Genomic DNA, 22848 nt, shown 5'->3' with positions numbered 1-22848 from the left:
AGATGCATTATATTTTACAAACACCTGGTACCTGCCCCTCTCCCCTCTTTGCATACAAAGGCTAGCAGACGGCTTTATTTTCAAAACACATCAACTATATTTGCAACATTGACTAGCTGTTTTTAGTATCTCTGGTAATATCAGTATGACAACATTAATTACATGAAGTTTCTTCATTTTTCAGGCAAATGCAACAACACAAAGTTACTTAGTATTCTGAGGGGGGAAAAAAGAAAGCATACGAACAAGAAAGAACACCTAAGAGAAGGAGCTATTTAGCTGAAAAGAGTCCCAGTTCTATTCTGTTCCTTTTAATAAAAATACAATGACAGCCATGATATTATGTACAAGTTCTTCTATTACAAACATACTACAAGATGATCTGTACAGGAAAAATGTTTTAACCTGAGTTTTTCCAAGGAAAACTAAAGCAACGACCTTAAGCGATAACAAAAACACCATTTCTCAATGCACCCTTTGCTCTTGGCTCCTACATACTGTACTCAGGGAAACATTTATATTCTATCTACTTTTTTTTTTTTTTTTCCCCAAACTTACCATTGTCCATCTCAAAGCTGCACTTTTTGTCATTGTTTTTGCTTTTTCATGCACCTTGTAATCACAGCTTATGTATACATCTATTTTGAGCAGCTGTCTTCTATGGTTAAGTGAGACAACCATCAAAAGCTGTACAATCTCACCTTCACAGATAGGTGCTTACTTTGACTCTGAATACAGAGACCAAAACATTTTCTGTTGTGTATTTCTCTTGCAGTGACTTATTTTAGTTTAACAAACATGAATGAAGTTTCTCTGAAAAGAATGCAGTGTTAGAAATAAGAGTTCAGAAATACACAGGAGAAGCAGCGATATTCAGTTCCTACTAAAGTAATTACATAAATAGTGCTGTTACCAGAACAACTGATGATAAGAGTAATGGGAAGGCCTGGCTAACTACGTGAGGTCTTCTGGCGAGACACTGACATGCACAGGACCAGTCCTGGCATAGATGCAGCACCAACTCAGATGTGAAAAGCAGGGGGTTGCACATCTGCAGCCATATGACTGCAGCATATGTATTATGCTCAGCCAGGTGCAGCGGGTTTTATGGCCTCTCTACTAAAACCGGAGCAGATCTGTTCTTGAAAATAGTATTAAGCACCTTTGCGTAGCATTGTGTCGAAGACAGCACTGCCACCTATGGGATTCCTCATCCACAAAGCAGTCAGTTCTGTTCAGCTTGAAGTTTTCCCATGACGTCCCCCGTTTTTTCTTTGACCACAGTATTCACAAACCTCACATCACCAGTGCACTTATCACTTACTTTCACAACAGGAAAAGACAGTGGTAGAAAACAGCAATTCCCTCTTTTTGCTCCAGAAGGAAAATTGAAGTTTAAGCCAGATTGACTTGACCAATAACATTCGGGAAATTGGTGGCACATTTCAGAACTAAATCACTGCTTTTCAAAGTACATCCCAGCAAAACATGCCTTTGTCAATGGGAGTAGGATGGTCCAAAAGCATGCTGTATGAAGAAATCTGTCTAATCTAATAAAGCCTTGGTCACATATCTCAATTAAAAGGCACTTAAAAAATACTACTTCCCTTATCACAGAATCATTTTTAAGTTGGAAGAGACCCTTAAATGTCACCTAGTCCTCTACCCCTGCGATGAGCAGGGACACCTACAGCTAGATCAGATTGCTCAGAGCCCCATCCAACTTGACATTCAATGTCTACAAGAATGGGGCACCCACCACATCTCTGGGCAATCTGTTCCAGAGCCTCAACTTCCTTATTGTAAAGAATTTCCTTATGCTAGCTTAAGTCTCCCCTCTTTTAATTTGAAACCATTTCCCCTTGTCCTGTCACAGCAGACCTTGCTAAAGACTGTCTCTTTCTTCTTTATATCCCCCCTATAGATACTAAAAGGCTGCTATCAGGTCTCCCTGGAGCCTTCTCTTCTCCAGGCTGAACAACCCCAGCTCTCTCAGTCTTATTAGTGTTTTCATTAAAAAAAATAAAATAAAATCAAGAACAGTCAACAAATTATATATATCAGTTTATCATAGCTTTGGGATCATTAAATACCCATGGTAAGATCTTGATTTGCTTGAAGTAATGCATTATTTAAATCTAATAGATGAATATCTTTTATTATTATTATTATTATTATTAAAAAAAAATGCATTCACAGCATTTGAATCAAACTTTTTTCTTTAATAGGGACTGCTCACATGCCAAGCTTTATATAGTTCTCATTCCTTGCCTAAGGCAGTGTTTCTCTAGCATGTGTTTAAGCAAATCTGTCATTTATTTTCAATAAGCATTCATTCACGCAACTCTGAAGTTAGTTTTTTTTTCCTCTTTTTATTGACTAATCAGATGACAGTAAGGATACTCAATTGGGACCATTTATAATACAGAAGAAAATACTGTTTTTTCCTTGCAGAAATGTTGCTTATAACTATTTGATTCTAAAAAGTAAAAGGGTATTTGATTCTAAAAAGTAATCTCTTTGTAGATGGTTCCAAATTACGGAGGGTCAGTCGCTCTCCTTGTACGTGTGGGCATGTAAAGAAGGATTTTATGCTCAAGTGTTTCAATTATCTTTCCTAGGCAAGACTCAGTCCTATTCTCACATTCAAAAATCTAAGGCTGCTGAAATCTGCAAACCAAATTTCTTCAACAGTTTTAAAATGTTTTATTTTTATTATGTTGTCTACAGCAGTCACAGAAGTACTTTTCAGAGACTGCAGGTTAGTTTAAAACAAAACCAACAAAAATCAACCAAAAAAACTCCACATATTGACAATGAAAATGGACCTCCTTAGAGTTCCACTCAGGATCTGAAAGATGAAGGCTAATAGCATGTATTAACATAAGTAGTAACCTGCAGGTGAAGGTGGAAGAAATGGTGAATAGAAAATGGACAGTGAATATTCATTAGCTGTCCAAATTAACTTGTGATGCTGAACGCAGTACCTTAAATTCCATTAACTTCAGTGAAATCTTCAAAAAAAAAAAAAGTCACTGAGTTTGGGTTTTTATAATGAAGTTACATGCATAACAGTATGCCACAGTGATTTTCATGGGTAAAGAGAAAGTGCGAGTGCTAAGCAGAAATACTAGCTCATATTTTCTACCAAAGATTCCAGTAGTTGAGAAAAAATTACCCAAACTCATGGAGAATCCATCCTTTTTCTAAGTCATTGCAAATTTCTGTTAAACTGTTAAAACATATCCCCAGGTTTTTGAAATTTCAGCCGTGCATAGAAAAAGTTTGCTCATTCCTACCACTCCTTGTAATGATGGGGCCAGCAGTGATCACAGCGTTGCCAGAGGTGCTCTGAGGCCTCCAAGTTGTTCTGCTACCAGCATCTCTTCTTTCTCTGTGACTGCAAATCTGAGTGGTTAATCAAAACAATCACTGTTTCAGACTGGAATGGAATTATTGCCCTTCTGTGCTTTCTGTTTTAATGGAAGCTCTTTTACAAGCAATACTACAACTTTTATTTCTTAGTATGCATTAAATTACTTTGCAATAAAAACAACTGCAATATTCTGTAGAAGAGTATCTTGTAAATGTCTAGCTTCCCGTTGTAGTTTGCCTTACTTCATTTACAGAACTACATTGCTGTTGTGTACAAGATTCATCTTACAGTTTATTAAATTTTCAGTAGTTAATTTCCCAGTGCTTTGTTTACAGTCAGTTTTTGCAATAAATGTGTTTTGCTTGACTAGGGATAGACAACATGCTACAGTTCCTGTTCTAGCAGAGTTCCTAAGTTAAACTTCATATTTTTCCATGGACTCCTAAATAGCAATGACACATTAAAACCGTTCCCAGCATTCTACCATCTGGAATCCACTTTTAATTAGCATCTGTCTTATCTATCTTAATCTTGGTTACCCAAGAATGCTTCAAACAAGATTATTTCTTGTATTTCAACTGCATGTGAAAGAACTTCAAAACCCATAGAACATGCAGCTCCAGAGAAACAAAGAATTGCATTTAAATAATTTAAGTAATAAAATAATGCACGAAGTGTCAGAATTGGGAGCATTTTAAAATTTTGAATGGAAAGTCATCAGGTAATGATACTGCATTTTGAAGTTATCAGCACAGAATATTTTGTGTTCAATATACATACTGAAGTGCTTTAGTTTCCAAAATATATTTGTTGTTCGCAATGCCCCCAGAAGGAAATAATGTTTGAATTGAATTGAATGTTTGAATGTCAACACAACAGCAGTTTTGTAACTATAAGGAAGATGATAATAAATAAAAGGGGAGGCATTATTTTTTCCCCACTATCAGGAATACTTTCAAATATCCCTCATCAGAGTAAGTGCGCTTACCATTACTATAAGTTTTATATTAATTATATTATAAAATATTTATATTAATCTGCAATGATTACAGATACTCTGTTTCTTAGATGCTATATTAGACTATTATCTCTCAAAATGTCTCAGTCATGACTTTTAATAAGCAGCTAAGGATCAAAAGACAAAAAGCTGACTGATTGTATGTTCAACAACCTTTGCAATCTGCACATCTATTATGGATGACCACATTCATTACCACATTCACCATAAGTTGTTTTACACTCCTTCAAATGCACAAAGCCCATCTTATTTTGACTATACAAGTCACCTTCATTCTGTGCATTCCAAGCATCTGTTACTTTTGGATGCAGACTAATTCCAGTGCGACTGTCTTACATTCAGAGAATTGGCATCAATTTCCATCAATTGAAACTTACTGGCACAAGAAAGGGACAGTCATCTGCTCTGCACAGCTTTGTCACGCAGTGGAGGAAGACCGTAGACATCTTCTGGTTCTTGTGCTTCACAAAGCGGAATACCTCGAATGAAAACCGTCCCATTTGACTCTTGCCATTTTCAATGATAGTTGTCTGAGGGTCCTTGTCACAGCTAGTTTTTGTAGAGAAGATTAAAACTAGGATGATTAGATAGATGGCTGACTTTTTAAAGCTATTAGGTGAGAATAAAACAATTAGGCAGTCAAGTCAGTGCTTTGGTCACTGTAAAGAACATAGTGCCATGATGTCCAACATGTGCAGCCACAGTCACTCAACAGGCTGCGAAGTCCTGCGCTCATTGCTACAGAAACATTGTGCTTTGTTTTGTTTTGCAACATCACAGTTGTAAACCAAGGTACCATTTAATTCCAGTGACATAATAAAAACCTAAAGGCAGAAGCAATAAGTTACTAGTTATGTTAACAGGTATAGACAGGTAATTCCACATGAAGACAATATCTTTCTAGCAGCCTTCATTGCTGAGATTTAATCTGAGATACTGCCAAGATACTATTTACGTTTTTCAAAGTTCCAATTCAAGTAAATATTATTATTGAGAGTAGCAGGAACATCTATTTAACTTTAATCATTTCCTTGACTCTTTTCCTAAATACCAATCTACAATATTTTATACTATTGTCATTCACTGCAAGAATATCTTTGGTAAAACAAAGGCCAGCTTGGATACTTAGTTTGTGTGTGTCTGTTGTCTCTAGTAGACACATTTTAGATGTACACTTCTCCACCATGATTCTCATTACTCTGAAATTGATTCTATGTTTATGTTCAAAAAAAGCTGAGTCTTGACATGTTATCTATAAGTCCAGCCCTTGGCCTCTCTACTAATATTTCTTAGAGTTTTCAAGTAGACTAGAAACCACTGTCTGAGAAATTTATAACCGTGTTTTTTAAAAGAAGGACCTACAATTACTGAGTTGCACAGGGCTTACCTGAAGAAAAGATCATATCGAAGATCATCACTTGGATTACCAGATGGTGTAGTGTAACAGTAGTCCATCAAAACATTCCACCTGTACAGAGGCAAAGTGATAGATGATGATGGGAACTGGCAGTATAAGAGCAGGAATAGACAGTGAGGGAAAACTTTCATTATGAGGACAACTGCAAGACACTCATTCAATATCGAGGATTTTATATCCTTCAGTTTAAAGTAATGATTGTCAAACACTAGCCACCCTTTTAATGCACAAAAGCTTACAGACAATTGCTTCTAAATCGGAATAACTTAAAAACCCAAGAGCTGAATAGGCAACAGAACAAGAAATAAATAACATCCTTTATGGTACCTGCCATCAAGGTTGGTTGCTCTCACAGCTGCATATATTTTAGTTTTCAAAGGTAAACCTGCACTTGGGATGAGGAGCTGCTGGCTGTAGGTTGAGTCCTGAAAAATAAACATTGACTCAATATACCAGAAATCCCACTGTGACAAATCATCTGCATTCACAAAATAAACTCTCATCTAATTTTTCCAACTTGTGTTAGAGCACATAAGACAGTAATAGACTGTCTCTTTATGTCCCATTTCTGGGAGGAAGTAGAAAGCAGTGCCAGCACTGCATAGTAGGCATTTGCAGTTTGTCTAGGCAGTTTGTCAGTAAAGACCAACACTTCATATGTCTTATTCCATGCAGCTATTGGGGAATATCATTAAATGAAGTGGCTGGATTAGTGACTGAAGAAAAGGTACTATTTATGAACAAGGTTACTGCAAACGAACACCTCAGTATGTCTCCCAGTGCTCACATGCAGTCAAGTGGCTGCTGTGGTTTTCTAAAGGAAGAGTATAATTAGTATAATTATATTGTCAGAGAGCACCCTTTCTCAGGAAAGGTTCTCAGGTTTTAAGTAGCAAAAGTTTTCTTTTAAATTCTAATATTTCAAGAATTCTGTTTCAAGAAACAAAACAGCTAAAAATTCACCATATATAACAATGACTGTACATAGACATAGCTGCTTTGCTAGTTTCTTGTTCACAGGCTGAATCATTAACTTCTCTTTAGCAATGACCCACAGATGCCATGAAACAAATTTAGAATGACAGATGTTAATTTAACATATCAAAATGCACTTACTGTTAATGTCACCTATGTCAAATAAGGTTGCTAATCCATAAAGAATAGAAACTCAGCATGTTAATACCTCTTGTGAGAGGTCAAAGCACTCAAGTAGAATTTTGGAAGTGCTACAATAGAACCAGTGTGGCAGGCAAGAGCAGCAGTCGACAGTAACAAGAAAAATTAAGTATATAAATCGAGTAATTTTTCTAAGGAAATAGTGCCAAAAATCACAGCTTGCTCAATATCCACCCTCTTTATTACTGGAGGCCTTGGGAGCCATGCATGAACACATGATCCTTTAGGATGTTAAACAGTTAGTTTGCCACCTATAAAGTCAATTATACATATTTCTAAGATCAAACGCCACCAAATTTTCCAAAATAATGAAAAACATTCTACAGTAAGTCCCTCATTCTGTAAGTTTTGGAGGTTCACTGGGCAGTCTGGTCTAGTATTAGATATGGAGGTTCGTGGCCCTGCCTGTGGCAGGGGGTTGGAGCTTGATGATCTTTGAGGTCCCTTCCAACCCAAGCCATCCTATGATTCTATGATTCACAATCAACTTGTAAACCTACTGGGGTAGAGAAGATAAAACCCATTTTTCTGAGAATTAACTGAGAAATAAATGCACTTTCAGTACAAGCATTAATAGCATTCATAATTCAGAATTAGGTCCTGAAAGGCACCAACAAGTGGTGGTCAGATCCTGTTCTTACAGAGAAGCTTGGCAACACTCCCTCTTCCTCATCTTTTTGGTCAGGATTATTGAAAAATCAGAGAAGTATAATCTTCATTTTAACAGATTAAGAACTGCTATTCAGAGCTCTGCCAAACAAACATGATTTTTTAAAGAATGCCTTTGGAAAATGTCCTGTTACAATATTTATAGCTCATTATGTTCAAAGTTTAAAGCATTGACTTTTAAATCAGTTGCATGAATTATAACTCAATGTCATGATGACATGAATAATAATGCAAAAAATCGGAATCATAATTTACAAAAATGTTGCCTGATAGATTGAGAAATTGATATTTAAATCAGGTATTTAAAATGTATGAATAAAAATTTTAATCAACGGGAAAAAATCATTTCAGGGATTAATGTTGTTGTTAAGTAGAGGTCCACACGTTTTTCACATTTTACTGTCACCATCCATATTTACACAGGAAAAGCTTATACAATAATGCATATCCAAGTTAAATTATCTAAAAGGGTATGACAGAGAGGTTAGCTAAAACTTATTAGAATTATTAACCCTTAAAATCATGTAAGTTCACAAAATGAGGTAACAAGTACTGTGGGCTTCAGGTTTGTAACAAATCCCACATCCCTCATGACAATTAAAGATGATCAAAACACTTTTATGAGCCTTGAACATAAAAATACTCCAGCAAAAGAGCTGCCATTTATTGCTAAGGGAACACGTCTATAATGTTTTTATAGAATACTACAGACTATTCTTTGTATCAGTGCAATGTACCTATGCACATATACACACAGATATATAGAAATATGCCCATAAACATAATGAATGAAAACACGACTATGCACTCTGAAGTATGACTATAACTACTACAACTGATTATTTGCATGGCATTAGAACCTTAAAGCCAGAGCTGTAAATTGATGAATTGCATAAACAAAGAACAAAAAGGCTGTGTGTCCTCAAAGACCAGCTACCTAAACACAAGGCAAGAGGTACATGCAAACAAAAAGGACCAGAGAACCTAGATGAAAGCTGTCCAGACTGAAGGCCTGGTCCTTCATCGGAGAAATGGGAGGAGAACAGCACTTAACAAAGAGGACTTTACAATTTTCTCTACAAATCCAGCTTGCACCTACAGAATGCAGGGATGGATTTCATCCAGGTCGTGTTACAGTGTTTCATACTCACATTGTAAAGCAACAAATTCAAAGTGCTGATAAATGTACCATTGTTCTCCCTTACAGAAATAGCAGCTGATGACCTACAACAGAACCAAAAGAATCATGAAGATCAAAAATGCATTTTATTTTTGTCTTTACACACTTCAGTGTTCTTTATTGTTAAAAAATTCAATGAGCTGTATCGCAAAGAAGTTAATTTTATCTCTTTGGGTTATAAACCTCAGAAATACAAGCTTACAGTGGAAACACTGACAGAACCTTAACTATATGGAAAATAATGGATACTGTCAAAAACATGAATCAGAAAAATAATTAGCAGAGAAGTAAAGTGACAAAAAGGAACCTGCTTTTCATGATGTACAGGATCTACTAATGGAAATATTTTCTTCCAAACAATTTAAAAAAGAATTTTCATGTTTACCGCTGTCATTTTGTCATCAGAATACAATAACTTTAAGGCAAGCTTTACAACAAAGTCCACAGTAGCTTTTCATAAACACTATGGTATCTCATACAGTGATAGTAATGAATTTCCCTTTTTACCTTTGCATCACCTCTTCTTTCAGTGTATTTTTTTTTTCATTCTCTTTACTATTATAAAAAGCTAAGTATCACCATGTTGACAGTATTGCTATGGCATGCAAATATTTAGGTATGCACAGATATAAATAAATATGGGCTTATACAAACATGGGAATGAAACACATAGGAATGAAAAGGACACTTACGAAGCAAGCTGGGTATTGTTAACCAGGTACTCCAGAGGATAGCTACAGCTAAATTTGTACAGAAGCCCAGGTAAATAGCTGATAATAGTTGGTGGGTCTGGTGTATCTATATAGCCCGAAACATTACCTATCTGTACCACTGAGATATTCCCATAAGCATTGACACCTCGAGCTGAGGACACCTATTGAGGGAGATAAAAAACAAGTTTTACCAGGAAGTTGAACATGAAATAAGAGGTATATGACCCATCATTTACCCAGAAATATCTTCAGGAAGATCTGTTGAAAATGAGTTTGCTTTATCAACACCGTGTTGCTTATGTTCTGTCTCTAACCTCCCCAGGATCAAGCAAATACAGTTCATAGGGGATATCACTGTTCTTAAAACACAGATTTGAGTGACATTTGAGTAAAACCGATGAATCCTGGTAAGCACTTTCTCTGAGCATTCCCAATGAATTTGTGTGTTTTGGACAATGCTGAAGGAACTTTTCTATGACAATGCCAATGGCAGGTGACTAATTGTTCAGTCAATGGCAGGAAAATGCTAAATATCAGATTTCCTAGTCTGTCCCTTGCTTAAGAAACACAACCTGGAGCACCCAGATAGCATAACCTGTTACTGCTATTTGGCTTTCTTCCCAACACATCCTCCCAAAAATCAAAAAGGTTTGTATTCCCTTTGCTTATATGAAAAGCAAGTTTGAAGCCCTTCACTGTGAAAAAGAGCCAAAAAGTTGCATGCGATTTTCTACTCCATTGTGGGGACCCTAAAACTTCTAGCTCCTTCATCCTCTTTGTGGCACAGCATGCACAGACAGGCTGAGGAGAATTTTTTGGTTAAATTTTTATCTTGTGCAGCTTTGTGGGAGCCCCACTGGAATTTCCAATCTGCAGTTGTTTGGATTGATCAGACAGCGTGTTCTTAAAGTTATAATCAAAGAGCATGTTCTCGGAGTTGACAGTGTGACTGACTCCACACGAAGAGCAAAAGGTTCCTTCCTGTTAACTTCTAACACAGGTGATAGAAAGTACTCAGAGACTGGGAACAGCGAATCTTGAGCTTGGTGAACTCAGTTTTGTTGAAATTTTTAAAGAAAACTCAGCCTGAGGCAAATAGGTCAGAGAGCATTTTGAACAATTCAGCACAGTTTGACAAAATTATTAGCAACTGAAAACAGCAGGGCTGTTATGAAAACTGACAGCTAACTTTGATTGTATGAATTCTAGGTAGAATATAAGCCTTAAAAATAATACAGTTTTACACATTTCTGTTATTTACTCATAGGAGTTTGATACAAACAGTGAAGACTTGTACAGGGCAACATACACAACTTGTGCAAGCTCACTCTTCCTTGGTTTAGAAGGTCTAAGACTTTTTTTTTTTGGTCAGTCATTCACTGGTAGATAACTCCTTTTCAAGGGAGTGAAATTCATATCGGTAGGAAACAGGGTTCGAAGTCAGCTCCTGGATAAGATTTCTGGTTTGAAAAACTAGCTAAAGGTTACATTTCATCATTAGTTGCATAAGGATATGCATTGTTCATGCACAAAACAGTAACAAAATGTAGGCTCTGAAGTCATAGTCAGACAAAACATCATAGCACAGATTGACATTGCACCAAGTAAAAGACCTGAGCTGAACATACAAATCTGATCTTCAGGCCCACATCTTGATTTATATATATATACATACATATATAAAATATATAAATATGTATATATGTATACTTTATATATATACACATATAAAATTTGAGCACATAGGTAATTGCCATTCATTTTGTGGGTGTTTGTTGAATTTTTGTTTGTTCCAGTGTAATATTCCAAGTGTGCTTGAAAACCTTAGTTTGTTGCCAGATAGTTCCACAGAGATGAGATCCTACAAGGAGGTGAATGCCATGAGAGCACTACTTGTAGAGGTGCCTGCTGTGAGCTTCCTGCCTCATAGGGCTGAGTCCTCTAGCCAGATTATTTCCCCTGCAACATTCAGCCTGAAGGCCCTACCTTATCACAGTATATACAGGATCAATCAACAAGCCCTTTCACACCAGATCTCAGAAGCACCCAGACTATAACTCTCATCCTCTTAAAAATATTTTCCTTTTATTCCACAAGAAGTTATTTGAAAAGTTTCAGGAAAACAAAATATGTTCAAAGGTTTTAAGAATGCCTTGTGAAAACATCTTTTTCAGTGAAAAAAAATTACTATGTGAAATGTACCATCTAATCAGAGGGCAAATGTGTCCCATCACACTTTCTGGTTAGAAATCAAGATACATTTCCAGCTTTCTCTGGTTTCCTTTGATGTATGCATTATATTGCTCACTGGGAAAGACAATGCAAACATTATCCATAAAAGATGTAATGCTGTCAGGCAATTCACTTGACCCTATGCATAAACAGCCATGCTACAATTTCACTTTGATTTCATCTTACCACTAAAGTGTTTCCACAGGATTCCAAAGTACTCAGATTGATGATAAAAATGACCACTGCTGGAAAGGTGTTGTTATTGATAAACCCCCTGCAGTGAGCATCCCCATGCTTCCCATTCAGTGCCAGATCTGTTTCAGAATAACCAGAGAAAAGAACTGTGCAAAAATTTATCTTCATAGTAATCGTCTGTACTCCACAGAAAACATTGATATCTCGTTCAGCTGCAAGGAAAAAAAATAGTAAAAGATATTATAAAAAAAAAATTGTATTTAAACTAAACAGCATATAATTATTGCACCAATTTGTCTGCTGTTATAAATTCCTATTAAATCAATCTTTAGACCTCTGTCACAGCAAAATAATGGAATATAAAGAGCAGAAGAGCATTGTTCTGAAAAACAAGTATATCTGAATCTACAGCTTCACTAAAGAAAAAAAAAAAAGAGATTAATGCAGTAAATGTAGTGTCCACCATGCAGCAGAACCACTATTCCAATCTTCACCAGCAAGTCATTTAGTAGCACATTCGTAAGTTGAAGCACTGCAAAGGATTGGAAAAGTGGTTAAATATCTGGAGTTTGATTAAACAGCCCTCTTCTGAAACAGTAAATTCCCAGCACTTTTAAGAAAACTTGGGAGGGAAGCTTTGCCCCTCAATCCATTCCAGATGGCAGCTGGCATGGAAGTGGGGTACATCTGAGGCCGTCTGGAGTCTACTTTGTAGCAGACCACAGTCTCAGGCTGTGCAGCAGACAATGAATAAAACCACAGAGAGTCTTGCAATCTTTCATTCGGTACATTATTACAATATGAAAGAAGGTAGATTGCTTAGAACATGGCACCAGTTATAACTAATCAGTTTTTGAACAGCAGCAAAGTACTGATGAGTTGATGGTTGGACTAGATGATATTAGTAGTCTTTCCAACTTTAGCGATTCTATGAAAGTCCTTCTTGGATGAATGAGTATTTATTTAATTTGAATATACTGAGGATTTTTAGGCATTTGAATAGCAAAGCATCGGGTGAGATTATAGGGATGAGGGACGGTTTCTTTGGGTGGAGAAACCCAAAGCTGTTACATAACTTTTCTACAAGCTCTTCTTGCCTTTAGACAATGGAGGGCATTTTTTGGGGTTTCTTTTTTTTTTCCTTACGTGCTCTGCAAAAGGTGTACTGCATCATGTTAAACACAGTCATTACTCGTTTATAGAACTACACATTTATTACACCTGCTTAAACATTAAGGGCTATTAAAAATTGCAGAACAACTTCAGTCAATACTATGCCATTAAGCCTGCTGAAATGAATTGTTTCACTGAGCTGACAAAACAGAGAGGAAATGAAATCTCCATTATAATGAACTAGCTCTTCCCCCATGGTACAGGAGCACAAACAGTTTAATTTAGACAGCTGTAATGGTGGCTTTAAAGCCAAAACAATCAAGTGCAGAAAATAACAGGCTAAACTCTGACCTGAACTAATGCGGTGATAAACGCTACTGGCTGGGTGTAAATTTGGGCAGAAAGGTACTGGAGGCAAAACATAAGTAGAAGTGATGTGGTGTGATATTCTCCTGGTTTGTACATGTACGTATTTTCACTAACATAATGTACAAAGATCAAGAAGCATGTTATGGTATTCACTGCTAGAGGAATGTTGTAATTCAGCTAATAGGTATACTAAGGTGGAGGGGACAATACAAAAAAACGTAAATAGCAAAGGATATGCTTCTTCACTTATTCAGAGCAATTCACTGATTGTAATAAATTGCAGGATATAATATAAAATAGCTCACTTAATTTTATAACTCACTTCAAGCCTTTTTAAAAGCAGGGTGTTATTTTTCCTGTTATGGTACCTTTATAACTTGCAAAATTCTCATTTGACACTAATGGAAATAGGACCATACGGTACAATAGCCACTTTTGCACTATAAAGGAGGATAAGCTGCTTTCCTAAACTGAACCTTTTTGCTAACTGCTTTTCAAGGACACATTGTTATTAAATCTGTCCATTCTGCAATTCAAAAAGCACAGCGTTTGTTTAGAAGCAATTCTGAAACTAAATACAAACAGATCTAATGCCCCTTTAGATGCTAAACATCTAGCAAATTTTTTGTGAATTTAGAAAGTTAAATATTACTCCTATATATGTATGTTGAGACAAAAATAGTTGCATTCCTGTGGTAAAAGATTCTAGTTTTCTGACAAAGATAGTTGTGACGGCTTGGAGGTAAGGTCACCCAGCTGAGACTTGATGGGGCCTTCAATACAATGGCCTCTATTGCTGTTGTGTATAGGCAAAGCACTTGGCCTCTGACTCAAACTACATCAGCTTGCCATAGGCAAGAGTACTTACAAGAATGTCACGTGCAAAACAGCACAACCCATGGGGTACAGTGATAACTACAGTAACAGAGACCATCTTGAGTCAAGGATGGACTTATGGCGGCATGGGCCAAATGTTGATAGCTCCAGTGCCCACTTCTGCCTGGTGTCCATCCATACCACCAAGACTTGCAATGGAGCTGACAGTGAAAATGTGTGGAAGACAAGAACTTGCCAGAAAACTGCTGGCAGAAGTCATTCCACCAGAAGAAGCGTGGATATTTATAGCCCCAAACCAGCTTTTCTGCAGAAGCCTCTTCTTTGATTAAGTCTCAGCTTCAGAGGTGAATTAAAATGCGCAAGAGTGTGTGAAATAGCAGCAGCACATTCTGGAGATGAACTAGTTTTACAAAGTTTCAGTAAGTTCTTTCAGCAAGAGCCCTGAATCAGAACTGTGCATTTCCATCTGAAGACAGCTGCACTAACATGGCTGTATACTCCAAAAGCCTTCTAAAAGCTATGCTCCACTACAATGCAGAACTTAAGCTTCTTTCTTCAGGCAGCTTTCTGAAGGACAGCAGGATTTGACCTTGTTCCACACTCAAGAACACATCTGCCTTTAAGTACAAAAAGTCACTGAATTTTTGATCAACCAACTACGTTTTTGTCTACAGCCATACTGATTATTGCACGCTTATGCTGTAAAACAAACCGGCAAACTGCAGGAAAAAAAAAAAGTCCTGTCTGATTATTTATCACCCTGTTTATGCAGCACCATCCCTATGCAAAAGTCATCTAAGCAGTGAACGATAAAAGCACAAACAAATGAAAAATGGATGAGCTCCGAGGGTCCTTAGGAAGGCTTAATTTCTCATCTTTGCTGAAGACAAGCTTCCTAAACTTCTGTTCCTCTCAGCATTAAATAAAAGAGCAAACAACTTCAAAAAAAAAAAAATCAATGGCTTCTGAGGTATCTGCACACCACAGACCTCAGCTAGAAAGTCCACTGTCACCTTGTATTTGGAATTTCAGCTGACAAAAACAAATGCCTCTTACAAGGAACAAATAAAGAACGGGGAAGAAAATCCTACCCACAACCTAGCTCTGCAGGGCAATATCTCAGCCTCAAAAGACACTTGTTTGACACGTTCTTCGTTCTGACCCCTCATTCTTCCCTTATACCTGAATGCTAACATAAGCAAAATTATTTTTCCTTCTTAGCTCTCAAAATCAGCACTAAGACCATTGATTAAATTTCAGCCTTTGAGTTTCTACTGCTTGAGATCACAAACAGGAACAAGCAGGACTCAGCTCTCACGTGCTATGGACAGTGTGGCATGATTAGAATTTACTTAAAATAATAATAATGTTTGCTCGTAACCTAAACAAATGTGCCCGAGTCTCTGGTATTCAGCAGGTATGGAATCTGATATAGCCATTAGTATGAGACAGAACTGTAAGTAATCCCTAAATACCCTCAGTAAGAGCTGGATTCATTTTGTGGGTATCACACAGCAAATATAAAACCATGGCATGGGGTTAGTACAAAAGGCGACCAGAGAAGTTTTCACGAAGCACAGAAAGAAGAATCTAAGCTTCCCTCTAGTGGCTGCAACCCTCCTAAGAAGTCTGAAATGGAGAAAAAAATAAAAAAAAAAAAAAAAGGAACAACGATGAAAGGTAGATCTGAGATAGGTGGGCACAGTTAACCCACACTTTTTAGTCAAGCCTGTAAAACTCTAAGAATAGAAATATGGAAATAGTTTGTGAAAAACTCAGCTTAATGGTGATTTTTGCCAGGAATGAACAAAATATATTTTATCCTTTTTGCATGTCCTGTATTTCTCTATTTTTCATATTCACATCAATCAAGGGAGAAAAGATTCAAAAACATTGGTGGTCTTTTATATCAGCAAAGCACCTAGAAGTGTGGTAGTAATAGGAAACAGTGAAAACAGATGATTCAATAAAACTGATCTTTCCTGAAGAAGAATCAGAACTATTTTTATTTAGAAGAAAAAAAAGAAGAAAACAAACAAACAAACAAAGAGTATTATAACATAATTCTGAGAGTTCATCACTTTACTGTTTGATTCCATCACTACCACAGGAACACAAGATGCGAATCAGTCAGAATAAGCCCTTCATTACTATTATTCTGACCAAGAACCAATGGAGGCAAGAAAAATAAACCATGTAAAAGACTAACAACATTCTTTAGCTGAGTAAATTCTGATATATATATCTGTTTCTCAGTGCATTAACAGTTTTGGACATCTGATGTCCCTAGAAAAACTTAGTCCCTATTTTCTCGAGGCATGAATATAGATCATCTGTAGACGCATCGCACAGCTTCACCTGCCTTCAGGCAAGAGCTTAATGGTGAAGTGAGGCACTGAATTTTGCCATCAATTTCATTTTTGCTGAAAAATACGTATCTATTTCTGTATTTCATTAAAAGGACATAATTGCCTCACTTGGATAAAACTTGAAAGAAAACCCAGTTAGAAGTTTCAGACTCTTAAACCTGTAAAGAGCATTTCAAACAACATGACTTCTGGTGAATTTCTTGAACGGGACAGAGCTCTGGCAAAAGCAGGTCAAACCCCACTGATGTGAAGGTAGTTGTATTCATTAATACTAGGCTGGATTTGACCCAGCGTGCAATTAAGAAGAGTGTAAAGTGTAACATTATAGGAGTTTCATTGTCATTGAGGTAGTTAATATTCACTTAATGTGAAGCCCTACCCGTAGGTCCCAGACAGATTTAAAGCTCTGTATTTAAAAATAAGCGCTGCTTTGAACCAAGACAGTAAAGAAGCCATTTAGAAAAAAAAGTCTATTAAACACTTACCAGGAAACCTGCTATGGAGGTTAGCATCACAGTTGTAGCCGTTGAACTGAGCAGTCACCGAAAGCACTTTAATCGTCAGCAGGAGCAGTAACCATACCTGTTCCATTGCAAAACCTAGCAAAACATTAGGTGGTTATTACACACATCTGCTCGTTGCGTTGAAGATGCTTACTGCAGACACTTACCACTCGGGAGGTGATGGCCTCCAGCAAAGGAATCGTGGATAAAGCTCACAACCATATGAGAAAGAGGCCACGGGCAGCTGGGCCCATTTCTGTTTCTGAGCTTTTAATCACAACTTGCAGCAAAGAAATGCTCATGGAAGGTATAAAAGAAAGAAAAGGGGAAAAAGTCCCCTAAAATTTATTGATAGACTAGGAGAGTGCTTATGCAATTGAACATTAGCAGCTTTTTTTTTTTTTGAAATTTCAGTGTAAAAGTCCATTGAGAAAGATGAATTAAGCAGAACAACGTTTTATTTCAGCCACGTCCTTGAAAACTATACAGATAAATGTCTTTTTGAGCAGTTCTCAGGCTCAAGGCCCTGGAATAAAATCAGTCCACATCTAATTGCCAAAAATCTGTTCTTTGAAGCATGCATGCAATTGAATTGAGCTCAGGTAAGGAGTTGGCATAGAAATTACATCTACTTGAATCATACCTGGCAACCAGTCTAGAAGGTCAGAACACATAAATTTTTAATGTCTTGAATAATTATTCTTCCTAGGAAGAATTCTCCAAGGTGTCATACTTACAATATTTAGAACAATCAATAAATATCTGATTCACATATTCATCAAAAATATCTCAGAATACCAGGGATTTGTCCGTGAATTGCTTTACTTTTTCTTTTATTTATTTTATGAACAGAAAAACCTCTGCTAATCTGAAGCAATACTCTGTTTTCCCACAAAGGGACTAGGCAATTCTGAGAGATTTAGGTGGTTTGCTACCTCTAACATGACAGCAAAAGATGCTGATCATCACATTTCTCTGAGAAGAGAAGCAATATTCACAAACACAGCACACTTTCATGCAGCCTTGGAAGAAGCTAGCTACAGCACATGGGGAGAACGTTTGGGACAAACTCCTGCTTTTTTTATCAAGATCAGTCATGAATGTACAGGAGTGTGGGGTTTAAAGCCTTGTGTTGAGAGATGGGGACCCTCACAGAGCATTCCCAAATGCTCCTCGGCAGCAAACAAGCCAACTAGAACAAAGCATGAGCCACGCACTACATGAAGAAAATAAAGGAATATCCCAGTGACACCAGATGAGTCCAGTCATTCACTCCTACTCAATTCTGCCTGTAAGTACCTGGGATTAAAACAGAATTGGCAGCACCAAGTTCCTGCTAGGCACCCATATTGATACTTGGACTTTATCTTTGTAGTTCCCAGCCAACTGAAGCTATTCTATTCTTAATAAGTCAGATTCAACTTTTGCCATCCTCTCCAAAAGCAGCTGTGCTGTGTGTCTTCTGCTCATCTTCCTGATCCAAGTGTCACCTATAGCAACAATGCAACCTTCCTTTAGTCTCAAGTGGATAAAAATTCTAAATAAAACAATTCTTTGATCCTTTCATCTTTTTTTCAATTAGACTCCTATGGAAGTTGACAGCACTTACAGCTAATGCTGACAACAAAAAAAAAAAAGTGAGAACAAAGAAAATAAAATTCTTAACTGGGTTGCTATGAAACCTTTACAGTTTCATGATCTCCTTACCTTATCCGTTACTCTCCGTGAGAAATAGGGTGTTTCGGGTTTTGATGGTGGTTGGTTTTTTTTGGCATCAAGAAAATTCAACCTTTATTTTGTGAACATTTTTTACTGTGGAAAACTGACTTTTCTCCAGTATATTGGAGCCTTACTTCTGCTTGTACAACTGTGATTTGGATAAAATGTCTCTTTCTGTTGCCTTGTAATTGAGCTAGTTTCTGATAAATCAAGGGCAATTTACAAAGATCTAAGTCTGACTTCAATTTCCTAACTACTACAATATTTTTTTGCTACCAAAAAAAAAAAGTTTGAAAAGAATTTAATGAGAAATCACACTGGCAAAGCTGTAACTATTATTTTAGATGAAAAGCAGACCTTCAGATAAATTCTAAAATGTTAATTATTAAACTTAATTTCTGTTGCTGTGCTTCAGAGGGAGGAGAGATGATTGCTAAAGACCAAAACTGAATTAAGACATTAAGTATTTATAGCATTAGTTCTCTAGCCGCATTCAGAGCAAGTCAGATTTTAACACAACCAATAATGTTCTTCTTGCTCTCCAACTACTGACTGATCTGCATATGGATTAGCATGCAGATCTGCAGCACAATTGGGATGACTCCTGCTCTCAGTTAAATAAGTTAAGAATGTGCATTATTTTATTATATCTTGCAAGAGATTTGCAGGGCTAGAAAATACCCTGAGAGGCCAACTTCATCTATTCATTTACCATTGTAAGGATCAAGGCAACCACTCCTTCCCAACTTGCTTTTAAAATATTTCCAGCAACTTCTCATTAAAAAATGCTAAAATCTTAGCCAAACAATTGTACAAGTCATCCAATCTAAAAGATTTGTACCACAGAATCATTGAATGGCTTGGGTTGGAAAGGACCCCGATCATCAAGTTCCAACCACCAACCATACAGACACTGCTTAATATTTCATCCAGTTATGTCATCAAAATGGCACTTGTCTGTATATGCCTATAAAATGAAATATCCACATAAATATGATGAAATATCCACATAGAACAAAAGGAAGGTAAAATTCAAGCCTCAGGAGTAGGTGATTTATAACCCAGAAATCAACATGCTCATAAGAAAGATAGTAAAGATATACATTTGCTTTTTTCTCCCCTTGCTCTTTAACATGGAATGGAGTTCCTTTGGCCATTTTTGAAGATTACAGCATTTCATGGTTTCAAAAAAAAAAAAAGTGCTTTGTGGTCCAGAAACAAATATATTTGTCTGTTAAAAGACATTTTCATGATTCCATAGACATAAACTGCACAAGAAATGTCTTCCTTCACTCCAGGTTTCACCAATGTAAATAAAGTACTCTTTTGTTTTCTTCAACCTTCATTCTCCATTTTCTCTGCTGAGCATCTTTGAAAATCTTTTGATGTTTACATGATTTACTGTTTGTTTATGACACTCAGTGTAGTGTTTGGACTCACTGAAATGCCCAAATCAAGGGAAAAAAATACTTTCAAAGTCACGCAAATAATTTAATTTAGTTTCTGCTCCTATACCAAAGGATATCTTCCAAACAAGATTTCATATATTCTATTTATCAAGTGAACAGTTCTTTCCATTAATTTGGAGATGGAGGAAAGCTCTGTGTACAGGACTTCCACGTATACCAAAGAAGTTCACACGGCAGCCATCTCAAGCATTCATAGTAGAACAGATCTAAAGGATGAGTACAGACAAAGAGACAGAGATTTGAAGACCTATCAAACATGGTTAATTAATCATTTCAGAGACTGTACATCATTTAGATTTCTAAAACAACCAACTCAGTGGAAAAACAGCTCAATATACTTGGGTTCCAATCCACCAAATTTTCAGAATGCTGAAGTAGACAGGGTATGAATTTCTGTGCAACTGAATTTGTTTGTATATCCAGCACCAAGTCATATCTGCAGGTTTTGCTGTTCTGTGCTGCATGTCATTGAAGAGTACAAAGAGGTAACAGTTGCAACATGCATCCCTCAACTTAATTGTTATTATTCTACAAAGCCCTTGTCCCTGATTTCACAAATGTTGCCATGTCAGAAAACCCACACCAAATTTCAAAGTAAAGACGTTTGCAATTTAAATGAAAGCCATTCTGTACTCAGCTTAGAAATACTGTGGAACAGAAGTGACTAACCTAAATTCCTTCTTTTATTACCTGACACTCAATTTGCTTGTTCTCTCATCCTCTCATTTTTAAATGATCTTCAATGATTTTCCATTTTGAGCAGCATTCACTACTGGCTCAGTCCTTCGTTTTTATTTAAATTCACTTGTGAGCTAATTTTGACTTTTGAGCTTAATTTTCATTTCAAATATTCATCCTATATTTTATAAGAACTGCTTATAATCTGATGCTTGTTCTTCATTTTCCATTTGTGGAGTGGCAATGCTACAAAATAATACAGTGATATTTATATATCTTGACTTGTGCATAATAAAACTAGCAGAATAAGTGTTCCATTTACAAGTGTTTTCATATAGATCTATTAACAGACTAAAGGCTCTCTAGCAACATACATTAGGTCTCTGCAAGTAATAGAATAGAAAAATGTAGGTTTTACTTTAAAATGTTTTGAAGTAATCATGATATTGTTCAGTGAATGCTACTTCTTACAGTAATTTCATGACAAAATAGCTCCTTTAGGTTCATGTCTGTGTCACTGTTTACCTTGCTTCTGCATCTGTGCTGGAGTTGTGTGTTAGCTGTACCTCCATCGGAGCTTTCAGAACTGCTTTCCTTCCAGACATACACCAGACCATTTGCACTTAAAAGCAATGTGATAAACAAATCCAGAATAATAACTCTCTGCACCCAGCCCTTCAGTTGAACTTTCTCATTCAGTTCCTACATCCCATTGTAACAGATTATCCAGACCATGCAACCTCTGTCATCACCTTCTTTGCATCTTTGGCTCTTCTGATGCAGATAAAACAGGACTTGGATCTTTACAGTATCTGTTTTGAAGACAAGGGTACCAAATGGTGTAATTCCTGGGTTTTGGGTTTTTTTATTTGTTTTTGTTTGTTTTCTTCCTAATAGTAACAGAAAAAAAATGGGCACCTGAGATGCAAGTAACTTTTTAGGAACAGGTTTCATCTTTAATATTTCCGTCTGCTTGCGAACAATCTTTGGTGTCAAGACTTTGAAAAACACAGTTTCTTTTCTTATGAATGCTTCAGACTTCAGATCCCATTACCATGCTATTTCTGACATCATGCAAAAGCTGCGAAGGTGAAAATACATGTACAGAGATACACATATACGTAACATATACACACACACACACACACACACACACTGATTAGTATCTTCTATTCAAAACAAAGCTGATGACAGTCATAAACCTGCAAAAGAGATTGGATGTTCCCAAAATTATAGCATTTAAAGGTACTGAGCACAGGAATACAAGCATAATAATGACAACACATACAAGGAAATAATAAAACTAAGAACACTAGAAATCGCTTCATCAGAATGTAAAAAAAATGCATCTGATTTTTCTTTTCTCAACAGAATGGGAAAATAATTTTGTTTTAAATAGGCAAGCTGATCTCTCTACTGACTATTCAGAATACAAACAGCAGTGGTGGACTATGCAGGAAAGACGATGCATGAAATGTACAGGTGTACTTAGGCATATAGTTGCTTTCAGTGTCAATTATTTGGCCCCAAAAATGATTTATGCACATTTTCTAGTCATACGTTTAGACTCTATTCTTGAGATATAAAACAGAAATCCTGGATTGTCTCTATACTATATGAGCTTTGTAATTAATATTGGGTCAAAGCTCAGAGCACCAACTAAACCAAACAAGAACTGTACTTGATAAAGAACAAATCATAGACAAAATCTCAAATGCCAAGATATTTGCAGAATTAATCAGTTGCCTAAGGTGTCCAAAGAAAGTGAGACTGGAAACAAATTTGAGAGGGACCTTTTTTTCTTAATAAAGAAAA

The 22848-nt window shown here is 36.5% G+C and overlaps 1 protein-coding gene across 2 annotated transcripts in view; it reads right to left on the bottom strand.

Moving 5' to 3' along the window:
• ZPLD1 (zona pellucida like domain containing 1) overlaps nucleotides 1-22848 on the bottom strand; it is a 30077-nt gene that overhangs the window by 1509 nt on the left and 5720 nt on the right. The window contains exons 3-10 of one of the 2 annotated variants that reach the window (XM_010720487.3): nucleotides 17150-17263; nucleotides 11968-12188; nucleotides 9529-9710; nucleotides 8808-8880; nucleotides 6139-6236; nucleotides 5782-5862; nucleotides 4772-4943; nucleotides 3300-3408 (exon numbers count right to left, since the gene is read on the bottom strand). In XM_010720487.3, coding sequence (XP_010718789.1) covers nucleotides 3300-3408; nucleotides 4772-4943; nucleotides 5782-5862; nucleotides 6139-6236; nucleotides 8808-8880; nucleotides 9529-9710; nucleotides 11968-12188; nucleotides 17150-17255 — 1042 coding nt within the window. In that variant the 5' untranslated portion in view covers nucleotides 17256-17263. Of the gene's footprint in view, nucleotides 1-3299; nucleotides 3409-4771; nucleotides 4944-5781; nucleotides 5863-6138; nucleotides 6237-8807; nucleotides 8881-9528; nucleotides 9711-11967; nucleotides 12189-17149; nucleotides 20021-22848 lie in introns of those variants that run through there. The other variant, XM_031556343.1, reaches the window with a different exon arrangement.

Source organism: Meleagris gallopavo, chromosome 1 (genome assembly GCF_000146605.3).
Source record: "Meleagris gallopavo isolate NT-WF06-2002-E0010 breed Aviagen turkey brand Nicholas breeding stock chromosome 1, Turkey_5.1, whole genome shotgun sequence".
In the NCBI taxonomy this organism is placed as follows: domain Eukaryota; kingdom Metazoa; phylum Chordata; class Aves; order Galliformes; family Phasianidae; genus Meleagris; species Meleagris gallopavo.
Note: the sequence above shows the minus strand (reverse complement) of the source record. Positions and strands in the feature narration are given on the sequence as shown.